We start from the raw sequence: 15826 nt of genomic DNA on the forward strand, positions 1-15826 counted from the left end.
ACAGAGCGAGACTTTGTCTCACAAAAATAAATAAATAAATAAATAATATCTAACTTATTAGAATGATGTAAGGTTTAAATCATACACTGTATTGGACTTAGCATAAAATCTGAAATCTTGCAAGTGTTCAATAACAGGAGGTTGCCTGTTGGTATTACGTTTCAATTCCACTTCCTGATATTCACACAAAACAGGGAGGTCCCACCTCTAATTTTAGCTTCCAGAATGCTTTGCCCCAATGGAATTCATCATATATGCTCTGACGCCTAATTGTTGGGATGAAATGAGAGGGAAAATAAGATTATTGATTATTTTCCCCGTAATTCAGCCCTCACATATCATTGTCCTGAGTTACTACAGCCACAGAAAATAATCTATTCTAGCTGTAGTCGCCTATCTTAGGAAAAAATATTTTAATTTCTTTTTAGAGTTATAGTTCAGTAGTTTTAATGATTATTATGAAGAATGCAAGATAAAAGAACTGCATGTATGGTGGGGGAGGGTGAATCTTTTGATTCTATTCTAAGATATTTTTTTGCTGCTTGCTAAGTAATTTGTTCACAAGTATTTTGATTTTTAAAAGAAAACAGTTAGCTGGCTAATATATTCTGTCAACCCAAATAGCCAGTTTATAAACATGAAAAGTTACCAGTATGGAAATGCTCAGCAAAACTGAGTCCTGAACCTTAGCTTGTAATAAAATGTTATTTAAAAGAATAATTTGGGCCCAGGCATGGTGGCTCACACCTGTAATCCCCCAGGCTTTGGGAGGCCAAAGCAGGAGGATCGCTTGAGCTCAAGAGTTCAAGACTAGCTTGGGTAACATAGCGAGATCTCATCTCTACAAAAAATATTTTAAATTAGCTAAGTGTGGTGGTGCGTGCTTGTAGTCCCAGCTACGCAGGAGGCTGAGGGGGGAGGATAGCTTGAGCCCAGGAATTGAAGGCAGCGGTGAGCCACGATTTCTCCACTGCACTCCAGCCTGGGCAACAAAGTAAGACCTCAACACAAAAAGAAAAAGAAGAAAGAAGAATTTGGAATAAGAAACACTAACTCAGACTATTTTTTTCAGCCCTCCAAGACATCTGAATAATTTAGACTATTTCTAATATGAAGGAATTTGATGTAATATTACAAAGTGCAGGGGGCAAAAATCTACTCACTTTTAGCTTTCATATATACATACACGTCTTTCTATATATAGGTTCACCCTAAAGTTTAACAATATGTTATTCCTTTTACACACTCAAGAGCATTAACTCTGAGTTTCAATATATTCTTGCATTTTTGGTCACTTGAGTAAAATCAGAAAATACAGTTTAGTAAAAGAAAAAACTAAATTTATGGATAGTCTCACCATGCAGAAATGCTACCGGAAAGGAGTTCCGATCCAGACCCCGAGAGAGGGTTCTTGGATCTCACACAAGAAAGAATTCAGGGTGAGTCCACAGTGCAAAGTGAAAGCAAGTTATTAAGAAAGTAAAGGAATAAAAGAATGGCTACTCCATAGACAGAGCAGCCCTGAGGGCCGCTGGTTGCCCATTTTTATGGTTATTTCTTGTTGATATGCTAAACAAGGGGTTCATTATTCATGCCTCCCCTTTTTAGACCATATAGGGTAACCTCCTGATGTTGCCATGGCATTTGTAAACTGTCATGCCCTGGTGGGAGTGTAGCAGTGAGGACGACCAGAGGTCACTCTCGTGGCCATTTTGGTTTTAGTGGGTTTTGGCTGGCTTCTTTACTGTAACCTGTTTTGTCAGCAAGGTCTTTATGAACTGTATTTTGTGCTGACCTCCTATCTCATCCTGTGACTTAGAATGCATTAACTGTCTGGGAATGCAGTCCAGTAGGTTTCAGCCTCATTTTACCCAGCTCCTATTCAAGATGGAGTTGTTCTGGTTCACATGCCTCTGACATTTCCCCCTTCCCTTTTATAAGAGAACCCTTAATCCTAAGGGTTGCAGAGGGATGAAAATTCATCTTTTGTAACTTCCTCAGGATGAATGGGGCCATGATATTCCTGCCTAATTATTAGGGCCTCTTGTGTTCAGGGTAGAGGAGCTTAGTCAGAAAGCATCAGTATGGCAAGGGCCATTCATGACTTGAGTTTTGACAAGAGGTGATATCTGGGAGATTAATAAGTATTTAGTTTAAGAAAACATTTAGTAAGCCTGTCCTGTGTTCCTATACAAAGGATATAATAGCAATATATTTCATAAGAGTAAAGCAAAATAAGTAGTTATTCCAAGTAAACTAAATTAGAGGGCTTTCCATGAACTGGGCAACTGTTGAGACGAAGCTGATATGGGTTGCTAGCTGATTGCAATGTGCCTAGAATTTTACATTACCCATCCCTCTTGTTTGTTCTGAGCAGCAGTTAGAGATTCCTGGTTGGTTTACAGGAATGAACAGGGTTAGCCTAAATTGCAGAAACAAACTTAAAAACAACGGAGACTAGAATTTAATAACAAGTGTACTATAGTTCTTAAAATATAATATTCTCTCTCCAGTTTCCCATTTTTATTTAAGACAAATTATGATAAAACTGATTTGCTTTATTATACTTGGTCTGATTATTTGTATAAAGTGCAGCAAGAATAATTATTTTTCACATAGGCTTTTTAATTGGCTTTGATAGAACTCTGTTTTGTAAGGAATCTCAGGTAAGACTTTTTAAAGCTGAGCCCTGCCATGGGTTTGTACCCTTAAATACCTATGAGTTGGGTAAAACACTTTTCTTTTGGAGTCCCAAGATAACTTGGGCCTCCTGGACCTGTGAGAAAGTGACATTCTTTACTTACTATAGGTCAGAAACCCTGTACAGGGACTGTGTAGGCAAGGTATGAGGCCAGTTTCCCATAGGGCTTTTATTGGCTTTACAAGTCAAGTTTGATTCCTTAAAGGAAAGCACACCATTCCAGCCAAAGCCTTGGTGAAATAACCAATTTCTCCAATAGTGTCCTGTTACAAAAGAAAACAGATTTTTATTGCACTTATGCAAATAACTATACCATAAGTTAAGAATACTTACAATTAGTTTCCAAATTCTGGAGAAATCAGGTAGAGAGAAACAAATATGTTTCAAATTCTGTTCATAGGAGTATATTTTACTTAATTGCTACAAGCTGTAAATAGCTTAAAAGAAGTTTCCTTGACTTTGAAAAATAAAACAAAGGATCAGCAATATTTTAAGCAAAGTTAAAAAAATTACTTCAGTTTTATATTGGTTCAGTTAATTCAGTTAACTCCTGTTCTACTTGTTATTCATTAATATTCCAGCTTTTTATGAGAGTTTTGAAAGTTGTTTTCTTTATTTTAATGTTACAATTTCTAAAGTTATTAGAAACCTGCATTTAAGAATACCTGCTAGAGTTCTATAGTTGATTATAAACCACCTTTTAAAGAGGATTAAAACAAGACAACAATTGTCTGTGGATGATGAAAAGCTTTAGGACAGCCGCTATTAAAGCCACAATTGATAAGGAAATTTGGTTACTTTTGTGGCACACAAAATTTTCCATAACAATTATAATTATTAGTAACATACACTAAGTCATATTAGAATTAAAGGAGTTTCTTATAACTTTGGAACATATACCAATAACATATTTATGCAAATATAGTCCAAAGAAAGCAAAACACTGTTTCACATTTGGTAATGCTTCTTGGATGATTTTTATACCAAATAAGCAAAATTTCACCTTTGCATTAATGTATTATTAATGTTAAACCCAATTTTTAATAAAACCTTAGAGACATATTAACCCAATTTTAATGTTTAATCATAAGGTAAGATTTTTATAAACCTTTATAACCCTTTACATTTTTTTGTGAAAGAGCAGATAAGTCCTTTAAGAAAAACCTGTTATGCTTTCCTTCCAATGTTTAATTTATGGAAAAACTGAATAATACCCCTTTAACTTTAGCCAATATGTTCATACACAGAATCTCTTACAATTAATTTTTACAAACTTTCCATGAAGGCCGGGCGCAGTGTCTCACGCCTATATATCCCGGTACTTTGGGAGGCCAAGGTGGGTGGATCACCTGAGGTCAGGAGTTTGAGACCAGCCTGATCAACATGGAGAAACCCTGTCTCTACTAAAAATACAAAATTAGCCAGGCATGGTGGCACATGCCTGTAATCCCAGCTACTTGGGAAGCTGAGACAGAAGAATTGCTTGAACCCGGGAAGTGGAGGTTGCGGTGAGTCAAGATGACGCCATTGCACTCCAGCCTGGGCAACAAGAGCAAAACTCCATCTAAAAATAAAAAACCTTCCACAGCTTCTTTAAAAAAATTTTTTTTTTTCACTTAACACAATCCTTTAACACTTTAATCTAGGCAGAAAATAATCCACATTCCCATGCCTTCTTATAATTTTTTTTTTTCTTTACCAAAAGCACATTTCACCTTTTTTACACACTTTGCATGTAAAACTGTTTCTTCAGTCGTCTGAATTACACCAGGCGGGACACACCAGGCAGAAGTGCAGGTAAGGGCTGACTCTCCAGCATAGCCAGGGGGCATGGCTAATTCCACGTGTGCTGGACGCCTTATCTAGAATCTGATGGCTTTAAGGTAGGTAAATAGAACAATTTTCAAAAGTTAAAGAAACAGTTTGACCTTAAAGCATTTAGCACATCTGATAGCTGACCTTAATTTAGACCAAATGTCTACATTTTTAAGACATTTTGTTTTTCCAATAAACTTTAAAGCTGTCTTTATTTTCAAAAGATTACTAAAGTCACATGAACAAAAAGGCATTAAAGTTTCTATTTTTCTGACAAAATATTTGATTTATGCACTTATTTTTCTAAGTCAATTAATTAGAGCTTTTTAATATATAAACATACACTATAAATAGAAGATTCAGCACTTATGTGGTTTTTCGTTTGCCAGTTTTTTTTTTTTTTGAGACAGAGTTTTGCTCTTGTCACCCAGGCTGGAGTGCTATGGCATGATCTTGGCTCACTGCAATCTCTGCCTCCCAGGTTCAAGTGATTCTCCTGTCTCAGCCTCCTGAGTAGCTGGGATTACAGGCGCCCACCACCCCACTCAGCTAATTTTTGTATTTTTAGTAGAGATGGGTTTTCCCCATGTTGGCCAGGCTGTTCTTGAACTCCTGACCTCAAGTGATCCGCCCACCTCGGCCTCCCAAAGTGCTGGGATTACAGGCATGAGCCACCTCGCCCCACCATTTGCCAGTTTCTTAATTGGATGACTGGCTTCAGGGTGGTGCCCTTGGAGGAACAGGGCCGGGAGAGCATGCGTTTCTAGGGCTAAATAAGTAGCAAATAAGCAGCTGAAGGCAAAGACAGATCTCCACAATTAAAGGTGCCATTTTATACTGGATCCTGGATCCCCAAAAGGAGGGAAATACTATGGAAGAAGACAGTGCAGTGCTTTTACCGACTGTGCATTTCATTACAAGGCAACCTAAAGCCAATCAGCCCATTCTGTAATCAGCCCATCCTCATGAGATCTCATCTCCCAGTGAGGGGTGAGGATGTTGCCTTATCTTCCAGGTGGCCAAGAGCATGCTTCTCTGATCCAAGTGTGCAGAGTCAAGTATCCCTCCATAACTACTATTAGCCACCCCTTAAAGTATATTTCCTACCTAGTTATTACACACCAAAACTCTCTCATAATGCAGAGTAATTGCTGATACCACCAAACTCAAAACCGTCAGATAACACCATGCAAAACAGAACAGAGCCTTTGATTTTGAGAGGAATCTATCTGCTTTTAATTCTTGGGGTTTCATAAGGAAAACGGAGGGGTTTTTTTTTCCCCCAAAATAGGATCTGTGGTACCTCCTTTGTTTTTCCCAAGGAGTCCCAAGCTACCAGAAGTTATCTGCGGGCCTTTCATGTGAGCATTAAGAGTAACAAGACAAAAAAAAAAAAAAAACAGAGAAAAATAATTCAGTTGACTGAGAAGAAAAAACCTTTTTCCAGCAAAACAAGTTTCAAGAAGAGAAAAACATAAAGCCCTTTTAAATATATCTATAGCTTGTTCCACTTTTAAGTAAGCTGACTTTTAACCATAGTGCTCTTTAAAGAAGAAATCATTTCAGAGCTCTACCAAAGGTAAACTCCTAGGTGCTTACAGAAAGGAAAATTGAAGAGACAGTCCATGGAGGAGAAGAGAATAGACAGGGTCATGCATATATTAAATCAGTAACAACTTACTTCCTAGGTGGGGAATTGAACCTAGACTACCACTGTGAAAGTGCAAAATCCTAGCTACTGAGCTACAGGACCGGGCAGTATCAATTTGTTTTCTCAGAAGGAATCTAGATTAGTTAATTTGGAGCTTGCAAAGGCTTTTAACTATTTAATATGATTTTCAGAGCTGGCTATGACATGAACCTTAAAATTCTTGTTCCCTGGAAGTACCAAGAGAAGGTACTGCCATGCGGTTAAAAGATCAAACTCCCACGGACATAAAACTTTGGTCTCCCAAGGTGCTGGGATTACAGGTGTGAGCCACTGCACCTGGCCTATCCCCCTAAATCTTAGAAGGGACTCTAACCCTCCTAAGTCAGGCCTCTAACTCGAGTTCAGTCAAGTGTCCTTACCTTTCATTAAGAAGGACCTGTAACTCACTGTATCTTAGGAGAGACTGTAACTCCCCTAAGTTGGGCCTCTGACCCAATCCCATTCTTTACCTGGGTGTCAGCCCATGGGTGTGCCGGATTGTTTTCCTTTGGGCAGGGGTACTTCAGTATCATGCAGTCTATGGTCCGCCAGAAATATGTTACAAGACCCCAACACTTACCCAAAGGTAGCCGTAGGGTCAGGGTTTCTGCACTATATATAGCCCCTTCGCGGTTGCGAGAAAGACGTTACCAGAAAGGGGTCCCAATCCAGACCCCAAGAGAGGGTTCTTGGATCTCGTGCACGAAGGAATTCAGGGTGAGTCCGCAGTGTAAGGTGAAAGAATGTTTGTTTGTTTGTTTGTTTATTTATGAGACAGAGTCTCGCTTTGTCGCCCAGGCTGGAGTGCAGTGGCTAATCTTGGCTCACTGCAAGCTCCACCTCCTGGGTTCACGCCATTCTCCTGCCTCAGCCTCCCGAGTAGCTGGGTCTACAGGTGCCCATCGCCACGTCTGGCTAATTCTTTGTGTTTTTAGTAGAGAAGAGGTTTCACTGTGTTAGCCAGGATGGTCTCGATCTCCTGACCTTGTGATCCGCCCGCCTCAGCCTCCCAAAGTGCTGGGATTACAGGCGTGAGCCACCGCGCTGGGCCGAAAGCAAGTTTGTTAAGAAAGTAAAGGAATAAAAGAATGGCTACTCAGTTAGACAGAGCAGCCCCGAGGGCTGCTGGCTGCCCATTTTTATGGTTATTTTTTGATAATATGCTAAACAAGGTGTGGATTATTCATGCCTCCCCTTTTTACACCGTATGTGGTAACTTCCTGATGTTGCCAGGGCATTTGTGAACTGTTATGGCGCTGGCGGGAACGTAGCAGTGAGGACTACCAGAGGTCACTTTTGTGGCCATTTTGATTTTGGTGGGTTTTGGTGGGTTTGGTTTTTGTGGCTCCTTTATTGCAACCTGTTTTATTAGCAAGGTCTAAAAGTCTTTATGACCTGTATTTTGTACTGACCTCCTATCTCATCTTGTGCCTTAGAATGCCTTAACCATCTGGGAATGCAGCCCAGTAGGTTTCAGCCTTATTTTACCCAGCTCCTATTTAAGATGGAGTTGCTCTGGTTTACACGCCTCTGACAAAATAATCATGATATGCATGTTATAATTTTTAAGGATATTTTAAATGCAAACATATAGTTATACATTGAAAAAATCTATATGTAATTTTGGCTTTTAATTTAAAATAATATTTATATGTTAATAAATATATATTGTGTGCAATATCATTTTCTATTTCTGCATGGGATACCACTGCACATACATGCCACTAGTTCTGCATTTATTCATTATCATTGATACTTTGTCAGGACTCTTTAAGTTGCAAGGAACTGCCCCAAAGAGAAATTTTTTGGCTCTGTAATTAAAGCCTCAACAGGCTGTCTTCCTCTGATGTCCAGATATCTACCAAAAGTTCCAGGGTTAAATCCTTTAAATTCCAAGTCCAGCAGGAGGAGGAAACAAACATCACTTCAACAATGGCTTCAAATGTTCTTGTTCTAGAGGTCAGTGACTAGACTAACCCGGAGCCAATCACTGTATGCATTTGGTGACAGTGGTATTACCAGAGCAAGGGGATACAAATGCTGATGGGAAAAAATAACAGCTGTCCACTACAGATGTTTCACATTATTCCCAACTATTTGCTTTAATGAACTGTACCCCATGGACTATCCTTGAACATAAATCTTTGGAGACATGATTGATAATTTCCATGGGATAAACACTGGATCTAAGAGCATGGCATACTTTTAATGAATTTGATACCTTTTGCCAAATTGCCTTCCAGAAAAGGCTACCAGTTAACCTGTGCTTTGAAAAATAGAAAGCTGTGGAAAGAAAGTTTTTATCACTTTTTTAAAAGTTTGACATATATTGAATGAAGACTTAAAAAGAAAAGATTGCTAGATTCAATTCTATGAGGTGAAAAATCTGTACATTGAAAAAAAGCTCAGATAAAAATTTCTTCATATCCTTATAATTACTGCTAGGCAAGAATTCTGTCTTGTTTTACTTTGCTTTTATATGAATTATTCCTAATGTAAATCATTTTTATATGCCTATATCTACTGGTATTTTTATATTAAGATTTTTCCATGAATGCCCTTTAGCCATTTATCTATTAGAGTACTGTCTTATTCCGTTATAAAAGTTGCCACATATTAACCTTATCTTTGTCTTACATGTTGCAAATGCTTTACCAGTTTGTCACTTGCCTTTTAATTTGCTTGGAGTTCATAAAGTTTAGAGCATATCATATATAAATCTGGTTTATTACCCACCCGTAAAACCTGATTCTACCACTTTGTAGTGTATCTTTAGGCAAGTTTGATAACCCCTGTTTACCTCAGTTTCATCTTTGGTAAATGAGGATCATAATATATTTTATAGGAGTGTTATGAAGATTCAATGAAATAATTATTTAGAATAGGCCAGGTACTGTGACTCACACTTATAATCCCAGCGCCTCGAGAGACTGAGGCAAGAGTATGACTTGAACCCAGGAGTTTGAGACCAGCCTATGCAACATAGCGAGACCCGCATCTCTACAATAAAGTAAAATAATTATTCAAGTGTTGCGGCACATACCTGTAGTCCCAGCTACTTGGGAGGCTGAGGTGATACATTGCTTGAGCAGAGAAGTTCCTAGGTTGAAGTGAGCTATGATTGCATCACTGCACTCCAGCCTAGGTGACAGAGAAAGACTCCCCAAAAAACTCCAAAATGCATCAGAATAACTGAAGGCAATGTCTAGCACATAGTAATCTATTTTAGATATGATTTTTATTTATATTGTTTTTCAGTATACAGAACCTTTTAATCTCATATAATTTAATCTAGCAATCTTTCTTTTAAGCCTTCTGTATTAGTCCACTCTCACCCTGCTATAAATAACTGCCGAAGACTGGGCAATTTATAAAGGAAAGAGGTTCATACATGGCTGGGGAGGCCTCAGGAAACTTACAATTATGGAGGAAGGGGAAGCAGGCATGTCTTACATGGCAGCAGGAGACAGAGAGAGAGAGAGAGATTGAGAGATTGAGATTAAGAGCAAGAGATGATCTGCCAAACACTTATAAAACCATCAGATCTTGTGAGAACTCCTTCACTATCATGAGAACAGCATAGGGAAAACTGCCCCCATGATCCAATCACCTCCCACGAATGCCCTCCCTCAACATGTGGCTAATACAATTCGGACTGCAATTGTTGATGAGATTTGGGTGGGGACACAGCCAAACCATATCACCTTCAATACGTGCCTAAGCTTTTTATAAAAAGGTAAGAGAGACATTTTCACAGCTTTCTGTCTCCCAAAGCGTAGATTAACTGGCCAGAATTCATAGCTACTTTGTGTCATTGCTAATTCATACAGATTTAACAGAATAAAAGATTATCTGATAATTAATGCCACTGAATTGCACACTTAAAAATGGTTAAAATGACAAATTTTACATGATATATATTATACCACAATTTTTAAAAAGTTAATAATATATCAAAAACCATTTAATTGTACATTAAGTGAATGCTTTGTATGATATATGAATTTATATCTCAATAAAGCCCTTTTAAAAAAAAAACCTGAGAAAGTAATGTCTTTTTAGAGTAAGTAATTTCACTACTATTTCCAAATGAAAGCACTGTTACAGTAAGAAACGCTTTGCATTGTGATTCATTCATTTGACAAATATTCATTGAGCACCTAAGAGCCAAGCCCTGTGCTAGGCCCTGGAGATTCACTGGTGACCAAAACAGTCATGGAGCTTATAGGAGAGGTGTGGGGGACAGATGTTTTAAAAAACTTAATCTCGCCCAGGCGCGGTGACTCACGCCTGTAATCCTAGCACTTTGGGAGGCCGAGGCGGGCGGATCACAAGATCAGGAGATCGAGACCATCCTGGCTAACATGGTAAAACCCCATCTCTACTAAAAATACAAAAAAATTAGCCGGGCATGTTGGCGGGTGCCCGTAGTCCCTGCTACTTGGGAGGCTGAGGCAGGAGAATGGCGTGTACCCGGAGGCGGAGCTTGCAGTGAGCCAAGATCATGCTACTGCACTCCAGCCTGGGCGACAGAGTGAGACTCTGTCTCAAAAAAAAAAAAAAAATTAATTTCAATTGAGTGTTCAGTTACAAATCTGAGATAGATACTATCATAGAAAACTGAGAATTACTATATAATGAGAAAATAATTTAGATATGGGGTTAGCAAAGGCCTCTTTGAGGAAGTGAAGCTGTGACTTAAAAGAAGAATAGGATTTATCCAGGAAAAATTTTCAGCAGATTCTGTGAACATCTTAAAGTAAATAAGGAAGAGCTTATAGTGACCCTGAATTTTGTGGAACAACAACAAAAACAAATATTCTGCTAATTTTCTTTAAAAGGCCTTTTAAGGAAATGTTCTTATTCCATAAGTGATGCTAAGATGCAGTAAATCTTCTGTGTCAGTGCTTCTTAGACCTTAATGTGCCTACAGATTTACCTGAGAATCTTGTGAGATGTAGGCTCTGATGCAGTCTGTCTGGACTGGGGCCTGAGATTCAGGGAATGCCCACATTGCTCTGCGGAGGACCATGCTGAACTGAGGAAAAAAGGCAGACATTTCAGAATTCTGGAATTATTTTGTAAACTCTCTCTTTATTTTCAGTTCAAGCAAGTTTTCTGCTGTTGGATTTCATAAAGCTTTGACAGATGAGCTGGCTGCCTTGCAAATAACTGGAGTCAAAACCACATGCCTCTGTCCTAATTTTGTAAACACTGGCTTCATCAAAAATCCAAGTACAAGGTAAGTTGAGAAACTGAGACAAAAGGATTGGTGGTTGCCATGAATACCAGCCATTCTGTGGGTTTTCCTAGATGTTTTAATCCCTAAAACACCTGATATTTAATGCTCTTAGTTCATTTTGATTTCAGCTTCTGTAGATTGTGGGAAAACAGGTGGAAAGCCAAAAAGAGAGAAAGCAAGGGAGAGTGACTAAAAAAGTAAATATGAATGACATAGGTAAACTTGCGAACTCTTCCTTTTTTCTTCTCCTGAGTAATGATTCACAGGCATAAATATACAAACATGTCACCAGGTGTGCTTGGGAACTATGTAGGGGCCTCCCCCTCAGATATGTTGACTTACTGGGTTTGATTGGGGTAGGGTAGTGGCAGGGAAGGGGGCCTGGAACTCTACGTTTAAAAAAGGTGATTATCATAGGTGATTCTGATAGAGATAACCCAGGACCACATGTGAAAAACACTTCCCTTTGGTAATCTAGCGATTAGCCTCCAAAAGGAGTACCAGATCATATTCTTTCCTTGGTTAAAAAATAAAATTATAAAGGATTAATTTGAAGATAATTTTTAATGTTTTCTCTTTTTAGAAATAGCTTTAATGTCTTTGTAAACATAATGCATACTTATTTGTTTAAATGCCAATGTTACTGAAAAATACAAATCAAAAAGGTTCTTTTTAAATCTCCTTAAAACCCTCTATCGGGTGGAAACCACTCTTAAAATTTTGATGAACATCCTTCTAGACTTCTCTGAATTTTATATAACTGGCGTATGTTACACATAGGGTCCTGGAAGCAGCAAGTACACTGCATACTTCCCTCAGCATTATGTTATAGACATCTAATAAAGTACAGAGCATTATAAAATTGTATTGATTATTGGGAGCAATAGCATCTCCTTGTGATGATTTTAGGGTTGTTTTTAGTGTTCTGGATTTTTACAGCAAATCAGCAATAAGCATGCTTGGGCACACATATTTTCACTTTTGGATAATTATCTCCTTCAGGTAGATTCATAAAGGGGGATTACTGGGCCAAAGGGTATATAACTTGTAAATATTCCTACATATTGCCAAACTCCCCTCCAGAAATGCTGCACTGATTTGCACTCCTACCCACGGTGCAGGGAGAGCACCTTACTCTCTACTTCTTCACCAGTCTGCTTTCTGTGACTCTCTTAATCCCTGCCAATCCAATACACGACGAATCATCTTTCTTTTTACCCTGATGACTCGCTACATTCATGTTTGCATATGATTTTTGGACATTTGACTTCTTTTATGAATTGCGTGTTTCCATGACATCAGCTCACTTTTTGCTATTGAGCTCTAGAGTTGTTTTTGTTTTTGTTTGTTTTTTGGGTTTTTTGAGATAGGGTTTCACTCTGTCGCCCAGGTTGGAGTATAATGGCGCAATCTCGGCTCGCTGCCACCTCAACCTCCCAGGTTCAAGCGAGTCTCATGCCTCAGCTTCCCGAGTATCTGGGATTACAGGCACGCACCACCACGCCCGGCTAATTTCTGTATTTTTAATAGAGACGGGGTTTCGCCATGTTGGCCAGGCTATTCTCAAACTCCAGGCCACAAGTGATCCGCCTGCCTTGGCCTCCCAAAGTGCTGGGGTTACAGGCGTGAGCCACCACACCCAGCTGAGCTCTAGAGATTTTTAATTGATACATAAGAAAGAATTCTTCATACATTTGAGGAGCCCCTTTATATATCACGTACGTTTTTTTCCCCAGTTTTTTTGTTTGTTTGTTTGTTTGCTTTTAAACCTATTTTCATTTAGTTTTACATTAAAATTTTCTTAGGGACTTTCTTCTCGTGGCCTTTAGGTTCTGTGAGGTGTTTAGAAAGGTCTTTCTCATTCCGAGCTTATGAAAATATTTACCCATATTTTTTCTAGCATATATTTTATGGTTACATTTTTCATACCTAAATCATTGCCCCACCCAAATTTATTTTGATTTAAGAAGTAAGGTCACAGTATAGTTTGTTTTTTCCAAATAGTTAATGAGTTTTCTGTACTATTTATTAAATATTACATCATTTCCTCACTGATATTAAATTCATATTATAAGTTCATATGCTTACTTGGATAGACTTTTGGATTCCCAATTTTATTGTAATGACGAGATTCAATTTTGCTTAGTTGTGTTTTGTTTTTGAGACAGGGTCTCACTTAGGCTGAAGTGCAGTGGTGTGATCGTGGCTCACTGTAACCCTGAACTGGGCTCGAGCAGCCCTCCACCTCAGCCTCCTGAGTAGGACTACAGTGTGTGCCACCATGCCCAGCTAATTTTTTTTTTTTTTTTTTTGAGAGCCAGGGTTTTGCTGTTTGCCCAGGCTGGTCTCGAATTGACCTTGAGCAATTCTCCCACCTCCACCTCACCTCCCAAAGTGCCAGGATTATAAGCATGAGTCCCTGCATCCAGCCAAGATTCAATTTTTAAGTTTTATTCTGCCCCCTCAAACTTCCCCATCTTTCCCCCAATTCAGCTGCCTTTGTTGAAAATGTATTTAAAATTAATGAAAAATATTCAGTGTGGTCACTTGAAGGGTTAATGGGTTCTAATTTTTTTCCTTTTTTTTTTTATTTTTTATTTTTATTTTTTTTTTGAGACAGGGATTCACTCTGTCACCCAGGCTGGATGCAGTGGCACAATCACAACTCTCTGCAGCCTTGACCTCCTGGGCTCAGGCAATTCTCTCACCTCAGCCTCCCCAGTACCTGGGACCACACAGGCATGTGTCCCCACACCTGGCTAATTTTTAAATTTCTTGTAGAGACAGGGTCTCCCTGTGTTGCACAGGCTGGGCTCAAGGGCTCCTTGAACTCAATTGAAACTCCTGGACTCAAGTCATCCTCCCAACTTCAGCCTCTCAAAGTGCTGGGATTACAGGCGTGAGTCACCATGCCCAGCCTAACAGGTTCTATTTTATTTTATTTTATTTTATTTTATTTTATTTTATTTTATTTTATTTTATTTTTATTTTATTATTTTATATTATTTTATTTTATTTTTTATTTAGTAGAGACGGGGTTTCACCATATTGGTCAGGCTGGTCTCAAACTCCTGACAGGTGATCCACAGCCCCCAGGTTCTATTTTAAATACATTTAATTTAAGTCATCCCACAGGGAAGCAGAACAGAAAGCCAACGTTAGACAGAAATTTGGGAGCTGTCCAAAGATCTCAAGCCCCCAAGAATCTATCAAATAGTCTTTAAAATCTATTTTTAATACACAATTTTGTTAGAAAGCAAAAGTAAGAGTATTTATTTTAGAGGTCAGTGTTTAAATTTATCAATATTAAACCAGAAAACCCTAACTGGAGTCTGAAGAGACAAGAGAAGGGACAGATAAGTTTTTCAGGTTGGGAAATGGATCTGAGGAATGAGAGTGGTGAGGATAAGCTTCAGTAAAACTGAAAGCAGATGTTGAAGATAAAACTTGCCAGTTTCCTCAATTTCTTTTTCAGTATGTGGATACTAAAATGACATATTTGAGTCAAGTTTTTAAGTCATACTATCTTTCAGTAGTTAAAAACAGACATCCTATTTTCAAAAGTTATAATTGAATTTTTTAACCTTGCGCCCTTGACAAGACCACACAGAGCTGACCTTAATGTGGGCTCCAGTGCCCTCTCCTGACAAAACTTACTAGTGCCATTAAAAAAGAATTAGGAAGCCCACTCTTGGGGGAAAAGTGTGAACAGAGGCTAAGATTATTCTAGGCTGAATATAAACCTGACCAAGGAAGGGCCTAGAATATTGATCTTGACATATGAACCTCTTTGAGGCTAAGCTGGTACTAAAGTAGACTCCAAAGATGAAGTTAGTTTTAATATAGAAACTTAGTACTTCTAATTAGAAGAGAGAACGTATTCCTCATTAAATACCTGTTTACATGTCAGACACCAAATAAAATGTCATTTTCTTAAACCTCACAACAATACTTTGGGGGAGATGTTATTAGTCCTTCTTCACTAGATGAGAGATGTCTGAGGTTTAGAGAAATTAAGTAACTTGCCCAGTTACTGAGATTCAGATTAAGCTACATAGGCCTTTCTGAATAAAGAAAATTGAACCAATCTCTAAATGGCTGAATTATAAATATTTTGTTTCATATTAATATTGGAACTTAAATTCTGTTTGAGAGCATATCTAAGATGTAGTTTATTGGTTCTTATATTTACACAGCTAACACACTGCAAAGAAACTGTTTACTAGAAAGGTGTAATACAGCATAATATGGGTTTATTGGAATTAAATGTAAATCAGGTGTTCCGATTATTTTTTTTAAGCTCAGTTATTTTTATTAAATAAACCTGAATTTCAATAAATAGTGTTTAAAAATTTTTTAAATATATATATATATATAT

General features: G+C 38.2%; 1 protein-coding gene across 1 annotated transcript in view; it reads left to right on the forward strand.

The window, feature by feature from the left end:
- Positions 1-15826, forward strand: part of HSD17B11 (hydroxysteroid (17-beta) dehydrogenase 11) — a 62930-nt gene that overhangs the window by 25987 nt on the left and 21117 nt on the right. The window contains exon 4 of the mRNA XM_011990767.1: positions 11258-11448. Within this exon, the coding sequence (XP_011846157.1) occupies positions 11258-11448 (191 nt within the window). The remainder of the gene's footprint in view (positions 1-11257; positions 11449-15826) is intronic.

The sequence above is a fragment of the Mandrillus leucophaeus genome, unplaced genomic scaffold (genome assembly GCF_000951045.1).
Source record: "Mandrillus leucophaeus isolate KB7577 unplaced genomic scaffold, Mleu.le_1.0 Scaffold381, whole genome shotgun sequence".
Lineage (NCBI taxonomy): Eukaryota > Metazoa > Chordata > Mammalia > Primates > Cercopithecidae > Mandrillus > Mandrillus leucophaeus.